At 42.5% G+C, this 23399-nt stretch overlaps 1 protein-coding gene across 1 annotated transcript; it reads left to right on the top strand.

Moving 5' to 3' along the window:
- Window positions 1-12921: 12921 nt before the first annotated feature.
- LOC133929593 (uncharacterized) lies at window positions 12922-13539 on the top strand. The gene has a single exon (XM_062376395.1). The coding sequence runs from the start codon at window positions 12922-12924 to the stop codon at window positions 13537-13539; it is 618 nt and encodes a 205-aa protein (XP_062232379.1).
- The last annotated feature ends 9860 nt before the right edge of the window (window positions 13540-23399 follow it).

Here is a 23399-nt window from a genome sequence, read left to right as displayed (position 1 = left end):
AGCAATTGGCTAAAGCCTACTACTTCTAGCGCTACTACCACTCTCTCCTTTGGCTTGTGTTGCGAGTCTCTGGTGGCAGCTTTGCATGGGTTTTTATAGGGTCTCGCCTCGCCTGGGTGCAATGCATGCAAGCTGTAAAAAATGAGAGATTTGTCAAGTAATCACGCGATTACAGCTGTGTTGATTAGTTTGACAAAATCCATGGGGTGATGGAGGAATTCATTTGTCAAGTAATCACGCGATTTTTATTGGAATTGGGCCGGGTGACAAAGATATAGTATAATTTCGGAATTAATGCAGGCTATGCATGGCTGTGAATTAGTTTAATAGCGGGATTAATGTGTGGATTTGTCATGAACGGTTATTGGTATTAGCATGGACTCGAGGCTAATAGACCGTCCAGATTCACTCTTAACAGTTAACAAACAGGATGCACGTACCTAGACCTAGCTAGCCAGCTAGTTTTGGTTGAGCACTCTTGATCGTGTCCATGCAGAGTACAGACATTCATGCATGTGCATCTGTGGCAGCGTGTGATCGATGTGTCATAAAAGGGTTATGGCTGGATGCTTTCCCTTTCATTTTCTGGGCTTTGAATTCATGCTCCATTTGCACGTACTCTACATATTTTGACATGATTCCTTGTATCATTGTCAATGCATTGCATATTACAGTAAGATGAAGATCTATCGGTCATGATTTGTTAAGTACTTAAATCAAGGCTAGATGTTTTGTTTTTTTAGAAATTTCTAGGATATCTGTTTTTCTTATCTTGCCTTATCTAAAGATTCACATGAAGCTTCTAAAGGAGCCTCCAATTAGTAAATATATCTTTTGTCATAGGCAGCCTCATCTAATTAAGGATCACCATAGAACTTCCGGAGGAACCTCAATGTTAACACTTAATCACAACATAATTATGTAATTAACTTCTGATATGTATTAAATCGTGCACCAACTATTGTCATCGATCACTCTTATGTCTGACATTCTCCCACTTGATCGAATAGCCAACATCATTATTCCATAATTGACATAGGTACCATACCAAGGTAATGTAGTTACAATTATTGTCTAATTATCACTGTAACCCCATTATCTATAGCATAATACTCTATCCCGATATGAGTTATTATTTTCGGTATCTGAGAGTTTGCATATGCATGCAGTCATACTACCTTGTTATGATCCTCATCGTGGTTTGTCTTTCATTAATCATTATGCGCTTAGTAAGGGAAAGAACAAGCTTCTTTATTCTAGAATCAAGTTTTGAGATATCGTATCCTTATCATACCTTCTAAAGTTATAGACTTTCCATTAGACCCTTGATAAGAGTACTGGCTTAAGCTTTGAGGAGCCTCTAAACTGCAACTCTATTGAGGCCAAGTATGTCTTAGCGCACTCGGGATCGGGAATCGCTTCCTAATCCCAACAATAATGGCACTTTTCATTATCACGAGGGGCATGTGGTTAGAATGCTCACATTTTTCTTAGTTGCCTCATAGATCCTTCTTTTGCTTAGTGAGGTCTGTGGCATCAGAAGCGGTCTCAACAGGAGTTGTCTCTCGTAAAGCATAATCGAGATCCATCACTCCCAAGGACAATTAGGATTTGCCCTTTTCATGAGGAAAAGTTAGTCCCCGTCAACTGCTCAATACCATTTAGATACCCATAGACAACCAAATGTTTCATTGTTGTGATTTAAATAATAGAATATAATCAGTAATAAGTGATGGGACTTTAAAAAATGATGTCTGGCGTGAAAATTAACCATATTTTGGTTTGATTAATAACATGCTAATGATAGCTCAAATTTGCATCACTGTTGGGCAGAAACCAAAATAACCAAAATTATTTAATTAGGTGGGAATTCAATTAAGAAGCATAATTATAATCAATATAGTTATAATATAACTATGGCTATTAATAATTAAATTACATAAATACCTAAATTAATATTAAATCTCTAACCAAAACTTTTTGTTGGTTCTATTTTAATGAGAGATAAATAATACTCAGAAATTAAACAAATTTGTCATAGAATCAGAATTTACAAGCAGTAAATAAAAGCAAAAAATCATTAAAGTTGAAAAGTAATTAAATAAAACCGATCTGCATTATGGCCCATAGCACTGAAATGATGCCCAGAGCTGTTAAATTTCTACCAGTCCAATCTGTTTTGGCCTAAAATCACACTCTTGGTCCATCCCATAACATTGTTGGTCAACACGAGCTCAGAGCATCGCAATTAACCTTAATTCCCCCGGTCTAGCCCAAAACAGCGCACATGAAAGGAAAATATTGCCTGCTAGCCGATGACTTAACTCCTCACAAACATGCATGAAGCATGCACGATGGCCCAGCCGAAGAAAAGCGCTCGGCTCAAAAGAAAGTCGTTGCCAACCCTAATGTGAACCCTAACCACCCATAGCGTTTTGGCCGCCCACTTCACAAAGAAGTCGCTAAGCCTAACAGGATCGGTGATTTAGGTGGCGGCGATGTGTGCGAAGCTGGCATGAATGACATGTTATGGTGGTGGATGCACCACGGTCGGATGGCTTGTGTAGAAAATGCACAATGAGGACCAGAAGGTTTAGCAAAGAGTACGGGGCCAGAAGCATGTGTGGGGGTGGCAAGGCTCGTGAATTGAGGTCATCCTGGGTGGCGGGGAGATGGCACACACAAAGATGCGCGTACGGCGGGCATGAACAAAGCAGCAGAGTGGGCGGGTGAATCGGGTGCGCATAGGTGAAGCGCGGCGGCACACGTCGATGAATTTAACAAGTGCAATGCCGAGACCAGAGGAATTGTGTGTGGCGGTTGAGTGGAAGTAGGAACTTAATTCGTGTATAAATTTCAATTTCCCCACAAACCGAGATTCTACGAATTGGGGAAAAACATTGTGCAAACGAACCCTCTTATGTGTATCTCTACCCATTATATGCTAGATTAGATCGAGACCAAAGGGAATTGTTGTTTAGAAACCGAATTAAGACCAAGAACATCATAAATAGAAAAAGAAGATTTCTAGGGTTTCTTGTCCAAAAAGGGGATTACTGGGAATTAGATCCTTTCCTATCCAATTCTATGCAATTGCTACCTTGATTACATGGAAGATGTAGCAAAACTAACCATTTGATTCATGAATAGATAAAAATGGTCCTGGATTTTGATGAACAAGCCTTAGGGTTCATCATCCAAGAGGGGATTTAGGGCAAATTCAGGCTAATACGCATGATTCATGAGATTAAATGCAACATGAGGCTCTAGATACCAAATGCTAGATTAATATTTATCTAAATAGTACAGATCCAATCTAATCTCATGAACACAATGCTTAAATATGCGGATAAAAATCTGAATTTGGCGACGCCATTTCCCTTAGTCGATGTAGATGTTTTGATGAAAGTCCGAGGAGATGCCCAGCGGCGTGGATCGGCCTTCAGATCCGTTTAGCACCCACTAGATTGGATTTGGAGATGGAAAATGGGGTAGTGGTTAACATATCACTAATAATAAGGTTAACTCAAGTTTAGTGCTGCCCCCTTATATTTATAGCGCTAACTAATCTGGGACCTAACCATTTTGCATTTAGCCCCCAATCAAAGCGTAATCACTAATTAGCCTTTTATCATAGTTTAATATGTAATTAATTTATGGCCTTATTTGGCACAGCTTTTATGAGAAACTAGCTAGATGGAGAAGCAGGTCGTTTGGCGGTCCTTCTTTTCATATGGTTGGTTGTTTGTTCTAATTGTGAAAAGACTAAAATACCCCTAAGATAGTCAGATCGAGATTATTGTCAGACAAATGACCAAGAACTCATATCCATGCATTTGCAGCCACCATCGGTAGAACTGTGAGGAAGGCCAGTGACACGACGGTGATGTCGTGCGAGAGAAACGATGTCTGCTCCTAAATCAGCTAGATCTAAATATGGAAGAGTTAGAGAGAATAGATCAAACTGAAATCTTTACCATGGATTAGGAGGAAATAGATCAAAATAAAATCTTTACCTTGATCCACAAATTCCTCAATCGTTGCTTTGATTTAGATTGTGTGGTCATCGACGGATTCGCACAATCGAGCGAGAAGAAGGGGGAAGGAGAGGAGAAAGGAGCAGAGCAGAGGCATGAAGAAAGAATAAGGAATGGTTCCACAGATTACTCAATCGCTGCTTCGATTTAAGATCATTGGTCGCCCGTGGATTGGAACAATTGAGCAAGGATGAGGGGGAAGGAGAGGAGAAAAGAGTCAAGTAGTAAGAAGGAGAAAGGATAAGACGTGATGTGCTCTGGAAAGCTCGCGAAGATGGCTCACAGTCCAAGATACGATGGTTCTCCTTTCTCGCTCGCTTGATTCGGCGGTTCTTGTTTTTTTGTTGACATGGCTCATTCTTGAAGCAAGAAACCGAACCGTTTTAGATTGTTAATATCTTGGAAATTTAAAACATGTGACAAACACATGTTTTACCCTTTTATTCTAAGAAAATCTGAAACGTGTATGGTCAGGGGATGTTTTCCCACCTTGGGCCAGATTTCGAATGAGAATTTCAAACCCAATACGAATTGGGCCATATGCAGCAATAGTAATATGTAGTCTTACCCAACCCAAATGGGTTTGCAACCTGCCATTCTTAAGAAATGTGGTCCAAAACAAAATGGAAGGTACATAAGGTCTTTATAGGGTTGGCGGCATGGGGAGTCAGTTGTCCACAATGCCGGGAATCAAGTGCTCGTGGCCGATGGAGGGGTTATATAGAGTGTGAACTCGCTAGCTAGATGTGCCTGAGGGAGGTACCGTGTTATTGCTTCTTCAACCTGCTTGGGTAAATTTGGCAGCAATATAATTGGAGCGAATTGGCGGCCCAAAGCGCAGGTTGACAATTTCTGAAAATTTGTGCCAATATATTGTGCCTCCATTCCGTTCCAATTGCATATACCACTGTTGAGCATCACCTGTCAAGTAATAAGATGCTACCTAAACTTTTTCTTCTTTCATAATACACTGACCTCGAAAAAATTGCTCGCAGCGATTGAGGCATGGCAATAGATCATCTTCACCGTTGTATGCCAGAAAAGATAACTTGTGGTAACGAAGAACTCCGCGAGTGTCGTCACTATGATCCGTGGAAGATAGGTCAGAATTAGACTTGGTGCCCGCTTGCTTGCTCGACTTCCCTGATGCAAGGCGTCGTTCTTTGTTGCAACATCCTGAGTTTTAACATTTAGATTATAGCAAAATTCACTCCTTTTTAAAAAAAATCTAATTATTTAAACCAACATAAAATCAAGAAAATATATATTTGAATATATATATACACACACACACACTTGTATGTGTACATTCAAATATATTATTTTGGCTAAGTATTCCAAATAACACAAAATTAATTTTTTAATTAACCGTTGCAGTAATCGGATCAAATGCAATTTGGTTTTTTTTTTATGGTTCTTTGAGTGGACATTTGAAATTGAATGTGTCTCAAATTCAAATTTATTTCTTAGATTCGATTTAGCTCAAATCAAAATTAATACAAATCTTTTGAATTCAAATCCTCCCATAAATCTCATACCTTCAAATCCAAATCCTAATTCAAATAGTCTTATTCAAATTGATGCCAAATCCAAGTCCAAATACTTCTATTTGAATTTAATCCCATTTCAATTCCAAACCATTTTTATTCTTATCGGGCCGCCCTACCTCCTTTTTCTCCTCTGCACAACCCACATGCATGGCCCAACCAGCCAGCCGGCCCGGCATCTCCCCCCGTAAGCATTGGGCTGCCGCTATGTCATCTTGGCCCAACTGCGCGTTTGCTCACCTGATTCGACGCTCATGCGCACACACCCACCCACACATTAGCCATCCGGCCGCGCACTGTTCTCCCTCCTCCAGCGCACGTCGTGGCATTATTGCTAGTTGTCGCTGCTGCCGGCGCATTCAAGGCCGCTGACGACTTCCACGCCCTCCCTCTCTCTCCCTCTCTAGGTCTCTCTCTATACTCTCAATGCGCGAACCAAAATGCCTCACACCGCTACTTTGGCGTCCACCATACGTGATGGCCGGTGCTCGTCGCTGCCACGCACGTCACGGGAACTCTGACAGGCGTCGCCCCTCCTACTTCCTCCCCTCTATAAATTGGGTACGCCAGCCCCCCTTTTCCCCCTTCTTCCCCATCTGCTCCATTGCCGCCCAATTCACCTCCACCGCTACAGCACTGTCATTGTTGCTTCCTCATGAGAAGCCGAGGAGCAAGAGCGGCTTGCCATCTGCCTATGGCTTGCCCATCTTCATACTGACGCTGAGAGCAAGCATGCAGACGTGAAGCTGAGTTGCCGCCACTGCCACCGCTCATCCCGTTGCTACCTTCTGCCATTTCCTTCCCTAAAGACATCGGTGAGCTTTCCCATCCCCTCATGCTCCCCCTAGGTAGCTTGTCGTCAACTCGTTTGTCCCGCCTTCATGTGGCGAGGTTCGGCCGTGGGATTTTCCCCCCAGCGCTGTGGTGTGATCAACGCCGGTAGCCCTCGCCACTCTGCTGAGCCAGCCGTCGTGCCGTGGAGCTGCCTCAAAGACGTAGTCGTAGGTGTGCAAGAGCTCGAAGGGCACAAGTAGCAACGAGGTGCTGCCCAGTTCTACTGCCACCGCCTTTACCAGCTCTGGCTGCCATCTGACATTGCTCTGGTCACCACCTACCATCGATAAGCCCCAAAGCGGATTCCTCGTAGCAAGTAGAGGCCTAGCCCCCTTTCATTGTCATGAAACCCTATCGGGAGTGCTATTTTGGCAAGCCTTTAGTGACACGCCTCCGTGATTCCTCACCATCATCCCTGTTCCCCTCAACCACTATTATGCTCCACCGGTGAGCCCGCGCTTGCGCGTGGCTGGGATTTGGCCTTGCTGGCATGGGCCAGCCGAGCAGGCCATGGCTCAGCCCGTGAGCAACTGGCCTGCTGACCAGCCCAACGGCCAAAGGTCGCGTCCGTGTGGGTTGGCCCAGATTTCAATATCCCGAGAAGCCAAGTGGCCCAACCCCAGTACGACACCTGCTGTGCAACCTGATCCAGGCCCAAGCCCAGATCCAACCTACTCGAGCACTGTATAGTGGCCCCATCTGGGTACTGTTCAATGGGCTCACCAGTACTGTTTAGTGGGACCCACATGTGGGTCCTACCCATGAATAATGCTATTTTGTAATTTCTCAATTTATTTTTTGATTAAATCTTCCGGGAGTCGTAACTTCTCTATTCTGACTCTGATTACGGTGATTCTAATTTATCTATATTTGATATATTTATTTTTATCATTGTCTGATATCCATTGTGCCTCATTTGGTTTTCTATTTGGTGTTTTTTTTATTCTACTCTAGCATATGTCATCGTTAATCATAATCGCGTTTGCAGAACCGGAGGAATTCGCGAAGGAACTGGAGAACCCAAACTTCGACCAAGGACTATGTCAACGATTCGTAAATCGCTGATCTAATAAAATTGTTGAAGAATATGGGGATACTTTGAGTAGACAAATCACAAGGCAAACACACAAAGATTTTTGGACAAGTTGGTGCATCCCTGAGAATAATAACCCTATGCCATGTTTGTCTTGTATTGATCTAAGTCTGTTACAAGGGGGGTGTAGCTAGCCTAGATAGATCTAAACCTGTTGAGTGACTTCTTCCTTGACTTATGTTGGCTTTTATGGGCTTGTGGAACTCGTATCGCTTGAGACGATTCGTTCCTCTCTATTTATGCGTGTCATGACTTGTTCTCTGCCGGGCTCCCCTAGCTCTATATATATATGAGGGTGTCGTATGTCCTTTAGACTCCTCCTTGTTCTTTGGGATAAACTTTCCCGGTTATGAGATGCCTTTGGTACCTACGTGTAGTTTCTTTTCATCCAAGGATCCCCTTCCTAGGGATAGAGATATGCCTCGAGAATTACAGGAAACCCTGGTATGCCTGGATATGATAATTATCCTATATTCATCTTCAAGTCCCCCATCATTATGTGAAATGAGGCATCGACAGATTAAGTACATGGCCAGAGATAAGCTTTTTGTTTGACCATGTCGTCGAGTAAGACTCGGGTTCCTGATTAGGGTGAAGCATCTAACCGGTTTCTCTGGGTTCTGAACTCATTCGAGCTCTCAAGCGAATCCTCAAGAAGGTATTACATCTAAGTAGGTTTTCTGATCAGCCCAAAAATATCACCCCATCCTTGCAAAAGGACACGATGGAAAAGATTGGTCGTTGTTCGGGTTTGGAAGTTGGACCATCGCAGTGGAAGTTTTTACATGGTGATGAACAGATTATTTCCTCCTTGTGAGGAATGGTGACGTCCTAAGAGGAGGGGTGAATTAAGACACTTAAAAACTAATGACTTCAAAAACTTGACAAGATAAACATATCTCAATTTGTATCTAAATATGCTATAGGTTTATCTAGTGTGTCTGCTCTAACACTCAAGAGGATTGTAACCTACTCTAGCAAGGTAAATTTTAAGTTTGTAAATGAAAAAATATAAATAAGGTATAGAGACAAACTCGGCACAAGCAATCTTTATCCCGTGATATCGGTGGCACATAAGCCACCCCTAGTCCACGTTGGAGCTCCACAAAGGATACGCTCTCGGTCGGTACCGGGTAACGGCTCTTGAGCCACCAAGGCCTTAAGCCGTATGAGTCACCAAGCCACCAAGGTAAGGCCTCACCACTAACCTCTCTTCTGGTCACTTGCTGCCGTGATCACTTCGAAACTTGAGCCACCAAGGCAAGGGTCTCCGTGTTCCCGTACACATATCTTGCAGCTGTTCTATACCAAGTCAGAGGGTCAACAAGCTTGTCGATGAGTCACCAAGACTTTAAGGTGCCAGCGTACCACTTGGTACAAGTTAGCATCACTCATTGATCCACTCTCTAGGCAGCTATCACCTAGCAACACTCTCTTTAGGTCTATAAGCACTAATCACTCTCTAATTATTATGCTTAATTGCCTTGGATGATCACTTTAAGCATTTTGGTGGCTTGGATATCTTCTCAAGTGTATATGAGTTTCTTTGGACAATCACAGCTTCAAATGATTGAGTGGAGGGGTATTTATAGCCCAAACTCGCATACTAGCCATTAACACAACGGCTTAGAAAAACTATTAACACCGGATGATTTGGTGAGAATAGAAGTACTAAATTCGGATCATCCGATGAGTACATCTTTAGAAACTAGCCATTAGACTTCCACTCAAAGCCTCTGTGAACACTGGACACTTTGGTGTACCTTCAAATCCATCATTGGACCTTCCGGTAAGTTATCTTGAGTCATCCGAGTCTTTACAGACTCTCTGTGTAAAATGCATCTGGAGTTCATTCCATTCACACCGGACCATCCAGTGAGATAAATCTTCTCTTCTTTTTCCCTGGAACTACTCTGGTGCAACTATCTTTGTGATCGCTAGACTATCCGGTGAGTTGATCTTCATTCTTTAGCACTTGGAATCACCTCTGCAAGAAATATCCAGTGCTTTATACCCTTCATCACCGGACTATCCGGTGCCTTCAAATCTTTTTGCCCCGAGGTAACTCTGCTGCATAAATACTCTGGTGAGTTCAACACACAGAGCACCGGACTATCGATTAAATTCATCAGCCTTCACTATGCCTCTGGACAGAATACACCGGTGAGTTCAATCCCTGAACATCGGATCATCCGGTGTAGTCATTTCGTCCAGAACTCATCCAATTCAACCAATCTTGAGTTCGACTACGGTGGCTTCTTCATGTATTGCATCCATGAGACCTACTAAAACATATACTTGATAAACATGTTAGTCTTATTAACTATATTGTCATTAATCACCAAAATCACAATCATAGTCTAATATAGGGCCATTTTTGTTACACTCCTTTTCTGATAAAAGATCATGATGACGTTTAGAAACTGAGCGCATTTGTTGGTATAGTGCGCCAGCTCTCCTGTTATTTTGTACCAACAACCCCCACATGCGCTGGAAGCAATCCCAAACAGAAAATGTGATGGGACCCCGGCACAAAAGGTGATAGCTCCGAGTAGTACTCAAAACCGCCGCAGTGGCTAGTTAGAATCATCAAATCTGCTTAGGCTTTCTTCTGTGACCTATGCTTGGAAATAGAAACTTATTCTTTTGTTAGTAAAACAAAAAGAATGTAAATGAAATCGGTGGGACTTCTTAGGAACTCGATACCGAGAATATACCGACAACCTATCATGCATAGTATTACTCGCTTCCTCCTTCGACTATGGTAGGATGACTTCGTTACTATTCGGGGAGTTTAATGGGGTCAGCCTTAGGTCCGACATGATTGTGAGGCGTCGTAGCCCCCGGGCACTCGAGGACGTGATAAGGAACCTTTGTCACATCCCACGAGGTCGCAACTTAGAACATCGTCTCCATACAAAGGTAGTCGCTTTGGCACTCGTAAAATATGTTATCATTAGCTCTATGGTATTTTTTATTCATCTAGCCCCTGACGGGTTATCTAGGAAGAAAACTCAGATAGGCAATCAAGATAATAAGATAAAAGACTATCAATCAACCATTATGAATTAGCCGGCAGGGGTAAGAGAAAGGAATTGAACACTCAAATTTCCCCTTTGGTCGTAGAAACCCTTGTTTCCTGAAGTCAATTCTTGTGTGCCCTTGTCCAGACTTATTTGGGTGTGCGCGATAGGTAGAGATACCCGGATTATGGCTTACCGCTGGTGTACCTATCTTACGGATGCCAGACGTTCAGTTTAGGCAAGACAAAAAATAACACAAAGAGATTCAATCAATCTTACAAAAAATATGAATCTTTATTAGTGTAAAGTTATTCTTAGTGCTTACACATAAAACTTTTAGAATTGGTTCCTGCTTTAAAACTTTCTCCTGCAGTCTGTAATAAATAACTTGGTAGATTTATTAGACTTGTAAGAATTTAAACGTTTTTCACATTTGACCGGAATACTTTATGCTGGATGCATTCGACAGCATATTGTAATCTCCTTACTGACTTCTTCCTTCAATTAGTTCGAGATGCATTAATCATTCGTCAAAGAGTTTATTATGACCAGCCTTAGATGTGCGTTTGGGATGAGGATCTTTCTTTCACAAAAGAAAATGAAGGCCTTGTCCGAATTCAGCGCATTCCCAAAAATGTTTACGGACTTCTAGGCTTGAGACCCAAAAGCAAATGGAGCAAGACAGGCCCAGCCTACTCATTTCCAACCGCTCGGTTATGGCCTCAGATATATGATCATGAACAGGGAATAAACAAGGTAGAAGAGCAATTGCCCATATGAATAGAACTGTTATGTTCGGTGGCTCTGATCAACTCCAATTTGATTTGTTTTCTAAGTAGTTCTTGTTTGATTCTATAACTCAATTTCGCTGCCTTTATATAGGCTCTTATATTATTTATGGGAAGGAAAACTAAGGAAGCCATTAAGCTAATTATAGAAGTAACAACTAAGGAAACTATTTTTCCTAAACTTACCTCATGTAGCTGTATCAGCAGCAGATCTCCTTGCTCTACGCCTATATATAATAACAAATCACCCTTCCATATCATATTAAAGTATTTTTCAAGACTAATCTATGTATATAATTTTCTTGTTTCCAAACTAAATATTTTAAAAGCTATTGATAGTCATAGTTTCATAAGTTTGATTGAATCTTGTCCAAAACATGAAATATTTATAACTGGAGAGAATACTATCAATTTTAGAGTACATGTGCCAGTGTTCCAATTAGCAGAAGCCTGTTGTAGCCTGGCAGGGACTATTCCCATTGTTTTTTATTTCTCATTTTCAACTTCTTTCGATCTTCAAAACTAACTCTAACTAGTGCTCTTAAGCTACTCTAATACATTATATCATATTGTTATATCAAGACTACCACGTCAAAAGGAGATCATTAAATTGATGTATAGAAACAACTCCTTTAATGCATAGTGTGTCATGTTGTTATTTCTTAAGGGCTTCTAAGACAATTAATTGTTGCATGTGTTATGTGTAAATCTAAAATAAAGGTGTGATATCGTACAATCTGGAAAACATTGGATTTCGTACGGTATGTACAGTCTCCGAAACATTGGATTTCATTTAACTGGATGCATGTTGCTTGAACCATGTCGAAATTCAATTGCACATAAAGGGGAGAAAATTAATTAAAGAAACTGCTGATGAGAGGAGAGGGATCTTTCTTTCACAAAAGAAAATGTTTACGGACTTCTAGTGTTGAGACCTGTGACCAAAAGCAAAAGGAGCAAGATCAGCCTAGTTGCAGCCATGGCAAACGAACATATGGCAGCTAATTTTCGGCCTAAAAAGGTCCAGCCTACTCATTTCCAACCGCCCGGTTATACCATAGCTCCGAATCAGTAATGTTTGCGCACTGAAAAAATTGTAGTGATTTCATTATTATTAGCCCATTATGAAGATTTACCACTACTGAAGGTTTTGCTTAATCTTTTTTTTCTTCTGCAGCGGAATGCGTTGATGTTTCGTGCTGAATGCACCATATCAAACCAAAAAAATAGAAAATGCTTTTGTTTGTACATTCGTCTCAACATACTGGAAATTTGAAACTTGTGACAAACACATGTTTTACCCTTTTATTACTCTAAGAAAATATGTAATATGTATGATCAGGGGATCCGTCTTGGACCAGATTTGGAATAAGAATTTAAAACCCAATACGAATGGAGCCACATGAAGCTTATAGTAATATGTAGTCTTGCTCAACCCAAACGGGTTTGCAGCCTTTCATTCTTAAGAGATGAGGTCCAAATCCAAATGAAAGGTATATAAGATTTTTATCATGTTAGCTACGCAAGGAGTCCGTCGTCCATAGTGCCAGGAATCAAGTGCTCGTGCCCGATGGAGGCGGCGGCGGTGGGTCGCTGGTGATGGGGTCTGGTCCAGTGGGAACCTTTCTCAGCACCAAGAAGTCATTTGTGCTCGTGGCCGATGGAGGAGGAGGCGGCGGGTCGCTGGTGATGGGGTCTGGCCCAGTGGGAACCTTCCTCAACACCGAGAAGTTGTCCGTGCTTGTGGCCGATGGAGGCGGCGGTGGCGGGTCGCTGGTGATGGGGTTTGGCCCAGTGGGAACCTTCCTCAGCACTGAGAAGTCATCCGTGCTCGTGGTCGATGGAGGAGGTGGTGGCGGGTCGCTGATGATGGGGTCTGGCCCAGTGGGAACCTTCCTCAACATTGCGAAATCGTCTGTGCTCATGGATGATGGAGGCGGTGGCGGGTCGCTGGTGATGGGATCTGGCCCAGTGGGAACCTTCCTCAGCACCGAGAAGTCGTCAGTGTCTGTGGCCGATGGAGAAGAAGGCGACGGGTCACTGGTGATGAAATCTGACCCAGTGAAAACCTTCCTCAACATCAAGAAATCATCTTTGCCCGTGGCCGATGGTGGTGACCGGCGCGCTGACGCAGTGGATGAGAGCATCAGCGGCAAGAGAAGTAGAGCCAACAGCGCCACGGCGACATTCTTGTGCCCGACCATAGCAATTGGCTAAAGCCTACTACTTCTAGCGCTACTACCACTCTCTCCTTTGGCTTGTGTTGCGAGTCTCTGGTGGCAGCTTTGCATGGGTTTTTATAGGGTCTCGCCTCGCCTGGGTGCAATGCATGCAAGCCGTAAAAAATGAGAGATTTGTCAAGTAATCACGCGATTGCAGCTGTGTTGATTAGTTTGACAAAATCCATGGAGTGATGGAGGAATTCATTTGTCAAGTAATCACGCGATTGTTACTGGAATTGGGCCGGGTGATAAAGATATAGTATAATTCCGGAATTAATGCGGGCTATGCGCTGTGAATTAGTTTAATTGCGGGATTAATGTGTGGATTTGCCATGAACGGTTATTGGTATTACCATGGACTGGAGGCTAATAAACCTAGCTAGCCAGCTTGTTTTGGTTGAGCACTCTTGATCGTGTCCATGCAGAGTACAGACATTCATGCATGTGCATCTGTGGCAGCATGTGATCGATGTGTCATAAAAGGGTTATGGCTGGATGCTTTCCCTTTCATTTTCTGGGCTTTGAATTCATGCTCCATTTGCACGTACTCTGCATATTTTGACATGATTCCTTGTATCATTGTTGATGCATGTCTCCATATCGCACACAATTGCATATTACAAAGTCTAGTAAGATGAAGATCTATCGGCCATGATTTGTTAAGTACTTAAATCAAGGCCAGATGTTTTGTATTTTTTAGAATTTTCTAGGATATCTTTTTTTTCTTAACTTGCCTTATCTAAGGATTCACGTGGAGTTTCTAGAGGAGCCTCCAATTAGTAAATATATATATTGTCTTAGGCAGCCTCATCTAAGGATCACCATGGAGCTTCTGGAGGAACCTCAATCGTTAGCTCTTAACCATAGCTTAATTACATAATTAACTTATGATGTGTATTAAATCAGGGACAAGGTATTTTCATCGATCACTTTTATGTCTAACGTTGTCCCACTTGATCGAATAGCCAACATAATTATTCCATACTCAACATAGGCACCATACCAAGATAATGTAGTTACAATGATTCTCTAATTATCACTGAAATCCCATTATCTATAGCATAATACTCCATCCCGATATGAGTTATTATTTTCAGTATCTGAGAGTTTGCATATGCATGCAGTCATACTACCTGTTATGATCCTCATCGTGGTTTGTCTTTCATTAATCATTATGCGCTTAGTAAGGGAAAGAACAAGCTTCTTTATTCTAGAATCAAGTTTTGAGATATCGTATCCTTATCATACCTTCTAAAGTTATAGACTTTCCATTAGACCCTTGATAAGAGTACTGGCTTAAACTTTGAGGAGCCTCTAAATTGCAACTCTATTGAGGCCAAGTATGTCTTAGCTCACTCGGGATCGGGAATCGCTTCCTAATCACAACAATAATGGCACTTTTCATTATCATGACATGCGGTTAGAATGCTCACATTTTTCTTAGTTGCCTCATAGATCCCCCTTTTGCTTAGTGAGATCTGTGGCATCAAAAGCGGTCTTAACAGGAGTTGTCATACTACCTTTTTATGGTCCTCCTTATGGTTTGTCTTTCATTAATCATTATGTGCTTAGTAAGGGAAAGAACAAGCTTCTTTATTCTAGAATCAAGTTTTGAGATCTTGTATTCTTATCATACCTTCTACAGTTATAGGCTTTTCATTAGAACCATGCCGACAATATGTTCTCGAGAGAGATTGGGCGGCAAGCCTTTAGTAAAGGGATCAACAATCATATACTTAGTGCTTATATGCTGAATATCAATTGTTTGATCATGGATTCTATCTTTCACAATAAGATACTTAATATCAATGTATTTGACAGCACCACTAGACTTGTTATTACTCGAAAGAGATTTTGTGGCTTTATTATCGTAGTATAATGTTAGTGACATTAATTAAGAAATGCTATCTGTCACTCTATGTCCTAGAATGATAAATTTGCTCCCACTGGTCTTAATGTGTATGAAGTTGTCCACCCTCCTTTTTCTAAGTCGGACATTGCACATATTCATGGATTCAGAGAACTCATTCAAAAAAGCATATAGAGTTTGTCTTGTCTAATCACAAGACCAACATTATTGGAATTAAACTTAATAACATATTTATAGTTTCCAAAGTTACATTCTAATCCATCATCATTTAATAAAGAAACAGAAATAAAGTTCTTCTTCATGCTAAGAACACAAAAGACATTATTAAGATGGAGGATGAAGCCGCTCTTTAGTGCTAATGGAAAAATCCGAACAGCTTTAACATAAGCCACCATTCCACTTGCAACTCTAAGACTTTTCTCCCCCTTCTTACCAAGACATTCTTCCTTAAAGTCCTCGCAATTCTTCATCACATGCCCATCCTTTTTGCAGAAGTGACATACTAGGCCATTAATTAGGTGATGAAGGTGGCTTGGGCTCCTTAGGCCCTAACTTATCAACCTTTTTTTAGCCTTAAATTCTCCCTCAAACTTTCTCATCCCTAAACTTGAGCTAATGTGGTGTGCATAATCATCCATTTCAGCTTTAAGCCTTTCCTCCTCCTAAACGTACAAGGGGAGTCCACTTATGCTTCTGAATGTTATAGTTACTCTTGAAGGGTCCAAACTCATAAGTAAGTGAAGTCATTATGAAGTGGACTAGAAAACCCTCTAAGATCTCCATGTCCATGCCCTTAAGTTTAGTGGTCATGTTGTTGATCATCATGATATGTTCTCTGATACAACTAGTGTCTTTATATTTGGTCATCAACATCTTCATGATAAGAGTACTGATATAAACTTTGAGGAGCCTCTAAACTGCTCCTCTATTGATGCCAAGTATGTCATAGTGCACTAGGAATTAGGAATCACTTCCCTGATCCCAATAATATTGGTGATTTTTATTATCATGAGGGACATGCGGTTAGATCGTATTTTCCCTTAGTTACCTCATAGTTCCTCCTTTTGCTTAGCAAGGTTCGTGGCATCAAAAGCAGGCTCAACAGGAGTCGTCTCTAGTATAGCATAATCGAGATCCATCACTCCAAAGACAATTAGGATTTGCTTTTGTCATGAGCGAAAGTTAGTCCCATCAACTTCTGAATAACATTTAAAAACCCAGAGACAGTCGAAGGTTTCACTGTTGTAACTTAACTAATGGAATTTAATTAGTAATCAGTGATGCGACTTAGAAATGATATCTCGCATGAAAATTAACCCTATTTTAGCTTGATGAATAACATGCTAATGACAATTTAAATTTGCATCACTGTTGAGTAGAAACGAAAAGAACCAAAATTATTTAACTAGGTGGGAATTAAATTAATGAAGCATAATTATAATCAATGTTGGTCAGAATATGACTATGGCCATTAAAAATTAAATTACATACATTTCCAAATTAATATTAACTTCTTGTTGGTTCCATTTTAATGAGAGATAAATAATACTCAGAAAATAAATGAATTTATCATAGAATCTTAATTTATAAGTAGTAAATAAAAGCAAAAATAATTAAAGTTGAAAAGTAACTATATAAAACCAATCTGTATTATGCCCCACAAGAGCTGTTAAATTTCCACCAGTACATACTGTTTGGGCCGACAATCTAAAATTTCAGCCCAAAATCGCACTCGCGGCTTAGTCCATAACATTGTTGGCTGACCCGAGCTCAGCGCATTGCAATTAACCTTAATGCCCTCTGACCAGACCAAAATAGTGCGTGCGCAAGGAAAATATCGTCCGCTAGCCCATGACTTAACTCCTCAAAAAGAGGCATGAAGCATGCGTGATGGCCCAGCCCAAGAAAAGTGCTCGACCCAGAAGAAAGTCATTGTTACCCCTAATGCGAATCCTAACCAACCATAGCATTTCGGCCACTCACTTCGCAAAGAAGTTGCTAACTCTAAAAGAAACGACGGTTTAGGCAGTTGTCAAAGGGTGAACTCCTCAAGCAGGGATCCGGAGGGACCCCCTTTGAGATTCGGCCGGGGGATGATTTTGAATCTGTTTTTCAGGTGAAATAAATGGGCGTAAATATGATGCAGATGGGATGAAAGGATCGGATGCAGAATGCAGTAAATGGTCAGGAGGTTTTTAGACAGGTTCGGGCCGCACGGAGTGTAACACTCTACTCCTGTGTGTATGCTATAAATGCTCTGAGAATGTCTCTCAGAGATGTTGCTGGTTACAAGAATATTTGTCTAGCCTAGAGCTTCGGGCTCCTTGTTCTTCAGTGATCTGAGTTTCTATGCTTCAACTTGTCCTGATGGTTGCTCCGTGCCAACCGGACTTCTTCTCCGGGGAGCCCGCCCCGCCTTAAATACTCGCCGGGGCGGTAACGTGCCCAGAAAGGGAGGGTGCGAGTTCCAAGGCGCCATAAATGGAAAGCAACCATCATGGGCTGCTGTGCGAAGTGACGAGGAGGGTTGAAAATGCGTCCCTGTCCGGTCTTGTTCGTCATCATGCCATTTTGCAACGGGCGCCGCGGAGAGGGCCCACCGGGCAGCCACTGAACAGCCCGGCGTGCCCACTCGGTCTTGTATACCTGACACAGCAGGGCGGCAGGCGGGGCGCCTCGGGCTTCATGATGTTATCCCGAGGCACGCCGGATGTCCCGCGATGGGACCCGTGCATTAAATGTCCCCACGCCTCCCTGCCAGACCGTGGCAAGGTCTGACAACAAGCGTCGCAGGAGCAGTTGGAAGTGACAGGCCACGCGCCCTCTTAAATGCGGCATCGGGCCTCTCACCAGTTGACACCTCACCGCTGGACCTCTGTGGGGGCCACCGGTGAAGGACTTTTTAGGCCGTCGGGGAATCGAGTGCTCGAGGGTCACTGTTCACAGCCCCGAGCACTCTCTCCCGGATATGCCCTTTCTTGGTCCTCGGGGAACCAAGTGCTCGGGAGCCACTGTTTACGGCCCCGAGCACTCTCTCCCGGAACTAATTTTCTTGGGTCCTCAGGGTACTTGGGTGCTCGGGGGCCACTGTTCGCAGCCCCGAGCACCCTCTTTCCGGTACTTGGTTTTTCTAGTCGTCAGGGGACTTGAGTGCTCGGGGGCCACTGTTCACGGTCCCGAGCACTCTCTTCCCGGCATTTGGTCTTTTCGGGTCATCGGGGAACTCGGGTACTCGGGGACCACTGTTCATGGCCTCAAGCACCCTCTCCCGGGACTTAGTCTTCTCGTACCTCGCGGAGATGATCCCTGCGGGAGGGCGCCACGTGGCAAACTGCTGATCCGGTCTCGAGACTCAGGGACCCCTGGTTCCTGTGTCACCGACAGCAATGATAGTGTGCGTGGAGGTGGCACGATTGGCAGTTTGGTGAATGGTGTGTTACGGTGACAAGCTCAAGACGGTATGATGCCATGTGTGGCAAAGGCACGGCGAGGGTCCGGAGGTTTAGAAGGGCGCGAGAGGCTGGTAGCGCACGTGGGGGTGGCAAGGGTCATGAACTGAGATCATCCTGGATGGCGCAGAGACGGCACACATAGAGTTGCGCGTGCAGCAGGAACGAACGAAGTAGTGGTGCGTGCGTGCAAATGCGGGAGTGCAGGTGAAGCGTGGTGGCACAAGTCAATGAATTTAACAAACATGACGCCGAGACCATAGGTGTTGCGCGTGATGATTGAGCGGAAGTAGGTACTTAATTCATGTATAAATTTCAATTTCCCCATGAATTGAGGTTTGAAACATTAGGGGAAAACATTGTGCAAATGAACCCTATAAATTTGATTCTCTTGTGTCTATCTCTAGCCATCCTATGCTGGATTAGATCAAAACCGAAGGGAATTGTTGTTTAGAAACCGAATTAAGACCAAGAACATCATAAACAGGAAAGAAGATTTCTAGGGTTTCTTGGCCAAAAAGGGGGTTGCTGGGAATTAGATTCTTTCCAATCCTATTATATGCAATTGCTGCCTTGATTATGTGGAAGATGTAGCAAAACTAACCATTTGATCCATGAATAGATAAAAACGGTCCTGAAGTCATGGATGGGTTACCTTATATGCACCCGGTAGTCATGGAAGGAAGATGAAGTACTCAGTGTGTATGCACAAGCATTGAAGTGTCTAAAAGCTGAGTCAGGATAGAGCTATTGTCATTTCATAGATTAAGCTGAGTCGTGTGGTTCAGCAAGGAGTTATTGTTGCCTCAGCATGGAAGGCAAGGAATCGTATGAAGGGTTTGTAGAATGCTGCAGTGTGATGCAATGATGGGTCTGTGCATTGCGTATAGTGAATGCATTGGATGTGTTCCTACAACGATGGGTCAATGGATGCTGAGTAGTTAATAGCGTGCGGTCACATCACTCATGAAAGGTGATAGCATCTGGCCACATCGCTCATAAAAGATGGTAGCGTGCGGTTACATCACTCATAAATGGTTGTTTCAAGAAATTAAAAAGCCACTAGCGAGCTGTGCGGATTCGTCAATCTAAAATACGTAATCATGAAACAAACATCTAAGTTACATATGCAAAAGTAAAATCCACCTAGTGATTCTCCTCCGCTGTCGTCGGTTGTTCCCACCAGATGGACCGTTATGGATTTGACCATTTTCATCGAATACTCTAAGATTTATAAAGTTTAACATAATTGTCACCTAAAAAATATATCAATTAGATTACAAGTTTATTGTCCCTATTAATTAGAAATAAAAATAAATTACATTCATACAATACGACTAACTTAAAATTGAGTAACGTAATGGCCATGTCGACCCACCGTTTCTAGTCCTAAAATGTGAAAATGTGAAGTACTATAGTCTTCGTTGCCTAAAATCCAATCAATATTACAGTCCTAAATCTAAATCGGGATAACATTATTAAATACGCATATTACTAGCAACAACAAATTGAATATATTTAATTCTCAAGAACTTATTAATTAATACCATTTAATATTAAGAGTCTTGTGAATTTTAAAATACATAATGTTCATTGAATTTTAAAATTTAACATAAATACTTCGGTGTTGTATTGTTTTTTTTTTATGCTCTCTTTATTTTATTGTTTTCTATTGTAAACCACTAGTCCTAAGTCAAAATAATCCAGTAAATATCATATTTTAGTGTAAAACATATATTATTACAATCCAATAATATAATCCTACATACATCATCTTAACTAGAGTACCGAAATCTAATATTTGTACGCACATATATTTTATTTTCTTAACCTAATACTCAAAATAACCTGATACAAAGATTTATACTAAAATCAACATTTATAAAGGAAAAATTATTTTTCTAATCATTAATTAAATCTATGTACATATAAAGCAATAGACATACATTAAAAATAAAATTAAAAAAATTACCTTACTCTTCTTCTTCTTCCTCCTCCTCCCCTCTTCTTTCCTCTTCCTCCCTCCTCATCTTCCTTCCTCCTCCTTCTCTCTCCTCCTTCTTCCTCTTTTATCTTCTCTTTTCTCCTCTCTGCTCGCGTCGTCGCTCTCTGCTCGCGCCGTCATGCCTGGGTAGCGAAATGAGATGGAGTTCACGGGTGCAGACGCAAGGGTGAGGGTCACGGGGGGCACGGAGTTTTCGGCAACCTGTTTGGCGAAAATTAATTTTTCATCTACTGTTTGGCGACAATTAGTTCTCGTCCAACAGTTTGACGAAAATAACCTCGAAACTACCGTTAGGGACACGTCACCTATTTCCATCATACAGTTTGGCATAAATAGTATATTCGTCATACGGTAGGACGAAAATAAGTTTTCGCCAAACCGTTAGACGAATAGGTGTTATTTTTAGAATTTATTTATTTTCGGTATTATTTTTAAATATCCCAAAAAAAGTAATATTAAAAAAATTCTCGATTCGCCTGTTTACCTCCTCCGGCGGACTCTCCGCAATCGGAGCAAGTGGGAAATGGGTGGATCGGCATCCGGTGCGGTTAGATAGGTAGTAACTAGTGTTTTTGTTTGTAGATTTGGTGATCTGGTAGGTGTAGGTTGTGGTCTTCGGGAGGTGTCAATGGTGGTGGCGCCTCGCTAGCTTTTGATGTCCCTGCTGGTCGTCTGTGAGCTCGCCGGCTTCTGCGTCAGCTCCGGTGACGGTCATGGCAGGCGCTTGTCCAGGTATGATGTAGTACGTGTGTTGCGAACGGGGGATTATCCCCTTTTTGGATGTGAGCTGTTGGTTCGTCGGAGCTTGGTCTCGCGACGTTAGATGTGTTTCTTGGGCCTCCAGCGTCTTCTCTTATGGTGGTGGTGTCAGGCTGCTGTTTCCTCGACTGAATCTGACGAGGCGACCGCCGATGCTCTCTCTCAGCAATAGATGTGTCTTGGCTATGATGTCATGGCGCTGGCCCTTGCGGCAATCTAAGGTTTGGGGTCCTTCGTCGTATTCGGTTGGAGGTTTGAGCTTCATCTTCAGAGATTGGTTTCGTCCTGTTTCTGTGCGGCGTGCTGATGTCCGTCGCTGCAGGCCGGAGGGCAGGAAGATGGAGTTTGGAGAAGATGACCCTCGAGGAAGATGGGATTGTACTGTGCTCAGTTCTAATATAAATCCCACCTTTCGCAAAAAAAAAAAAGAAAAAAAAAGAAAGACTCCACGGCCACGAGGCCTGAGATGGCCGTCGGCTATCCACATAGACTCAGACGTTAACATGACGACAACCTCTTTAAATTATTAACGCAAAACTTGACAAAATACTGATAAATTTTCTCCGCAACTGAGTAAGACTCGATCACTGGAGTACATCATGTCATGCATCAGGAACACCTCACAAGTAATTGAGTCGATGCTTTCGCTTTCAGCTTTTCGGACAACCATTAATTGTTTATTTATATTTCTTTTACCAACGAACGACGCTCTATGCCTTGTTCAGCTCCGGGAAGTCTTGTCTGCCGTCCGGTGGCACCGGTGCGTCGATTGGGTTGGATGCTCCAACAGCGAGACCTTGGCAGTGACGGCCGATCGATGGCGGCGGCGGCGGTGGGTCGTTCGGGCTGGGATTGGGTCCTTGGGAACCCGGCCCTCCGCTGAACTGACGACCAGTCGGAACGGTCTTCCACCGACGGCGTCGATGGCGGTGGCGTCGTCCGTGGATGGACGAGTATGTCCAACTGGCGCGCCGCAGACGCCGTGGAGGGGAGCGTCAGCGGGAGCATGAGGAGGGGGAGGAGAAGCGCCGCGACGGCCATTGTTGCTAGCTTGCTTAGCTTCTTGTGGTGCGCGCTTTGTACGTGTTGCAACGCTGCGTGCATATAATTAATGCTACATATATATACATGCTGTGCTGCTGGGACTCGATATATTCCGCTTCAAGACGCTATTGTCTCGTGACAGAGGAAAAAAATTCTACGAGATTCTTCATCGAAAGATTTTATAAGACTTTGATACATATCGTTCTTTCTTGATACAACGACTGTTACGTACAAATGAGAGAAAGAAGGAGACACGTGATATGCACAAAAGTGGATATTTTGTGAGACTAGATCTCATAGAATTTCTTTTCGGCCAGATGTGTGCTTACAGCTGTGAGGATTAATTAGTTAATTTGACAAGATCCATGGAGGAATTCATTTGTCAAGTAATAACGCGATTTTTACTGGAAATAATGGGTGATAAAGATATAGTATAATTTCGTAATTATATGCACGCTATGCATGGCTATGAATTAATTTAATTGCAGAACCAATGTGTGGATTTGTCATGAACGTGTATAATTGGTATTAGCATGGACTGGAGGCTAATAAATTTATAAACCGTCCAGGTTCACTCTTAACAGTTAACAAACAGGATGCACGTACCTAGTAGACCTAGCTAGCCATGCATTTTCGTGAACACTCTTGATTGTGTACTAACAGACAATCATCATCTGTGGCAGCGTGTGATGTGCCGTAAAATGGTTCTGGCTGGATGCTTTGCCTTT

This window comes from Phragmites australis, chromosome 9 (assembly GCF_958298935.1).
Source record: "Phragmites australis chromosome 9, lpPhrAust1.1, whole genome shotgun sequence".
Lineage (NCBI taxonomy): Eukaryota > Viridiplantae > Streptophyta > Magnoliopsida > Poales > Poaceae > Phragmites > Phragmites australis.
The sequence above is the reverse complement of the archived record's forward strand: the minus strand, read 5'-3'. Positions and strand labels throughout refer to the sequence as shown.

What these genes read in the sequence shown, in the direction of transcription:
- LOC133929593 (XM_062376395.1), top strand. Translation starts at nt 12,922, where the DNA reads ATGGGGTCTGGTCCAGTGGGAACCTTTCTCAGCACCAAGAAGTCATTT.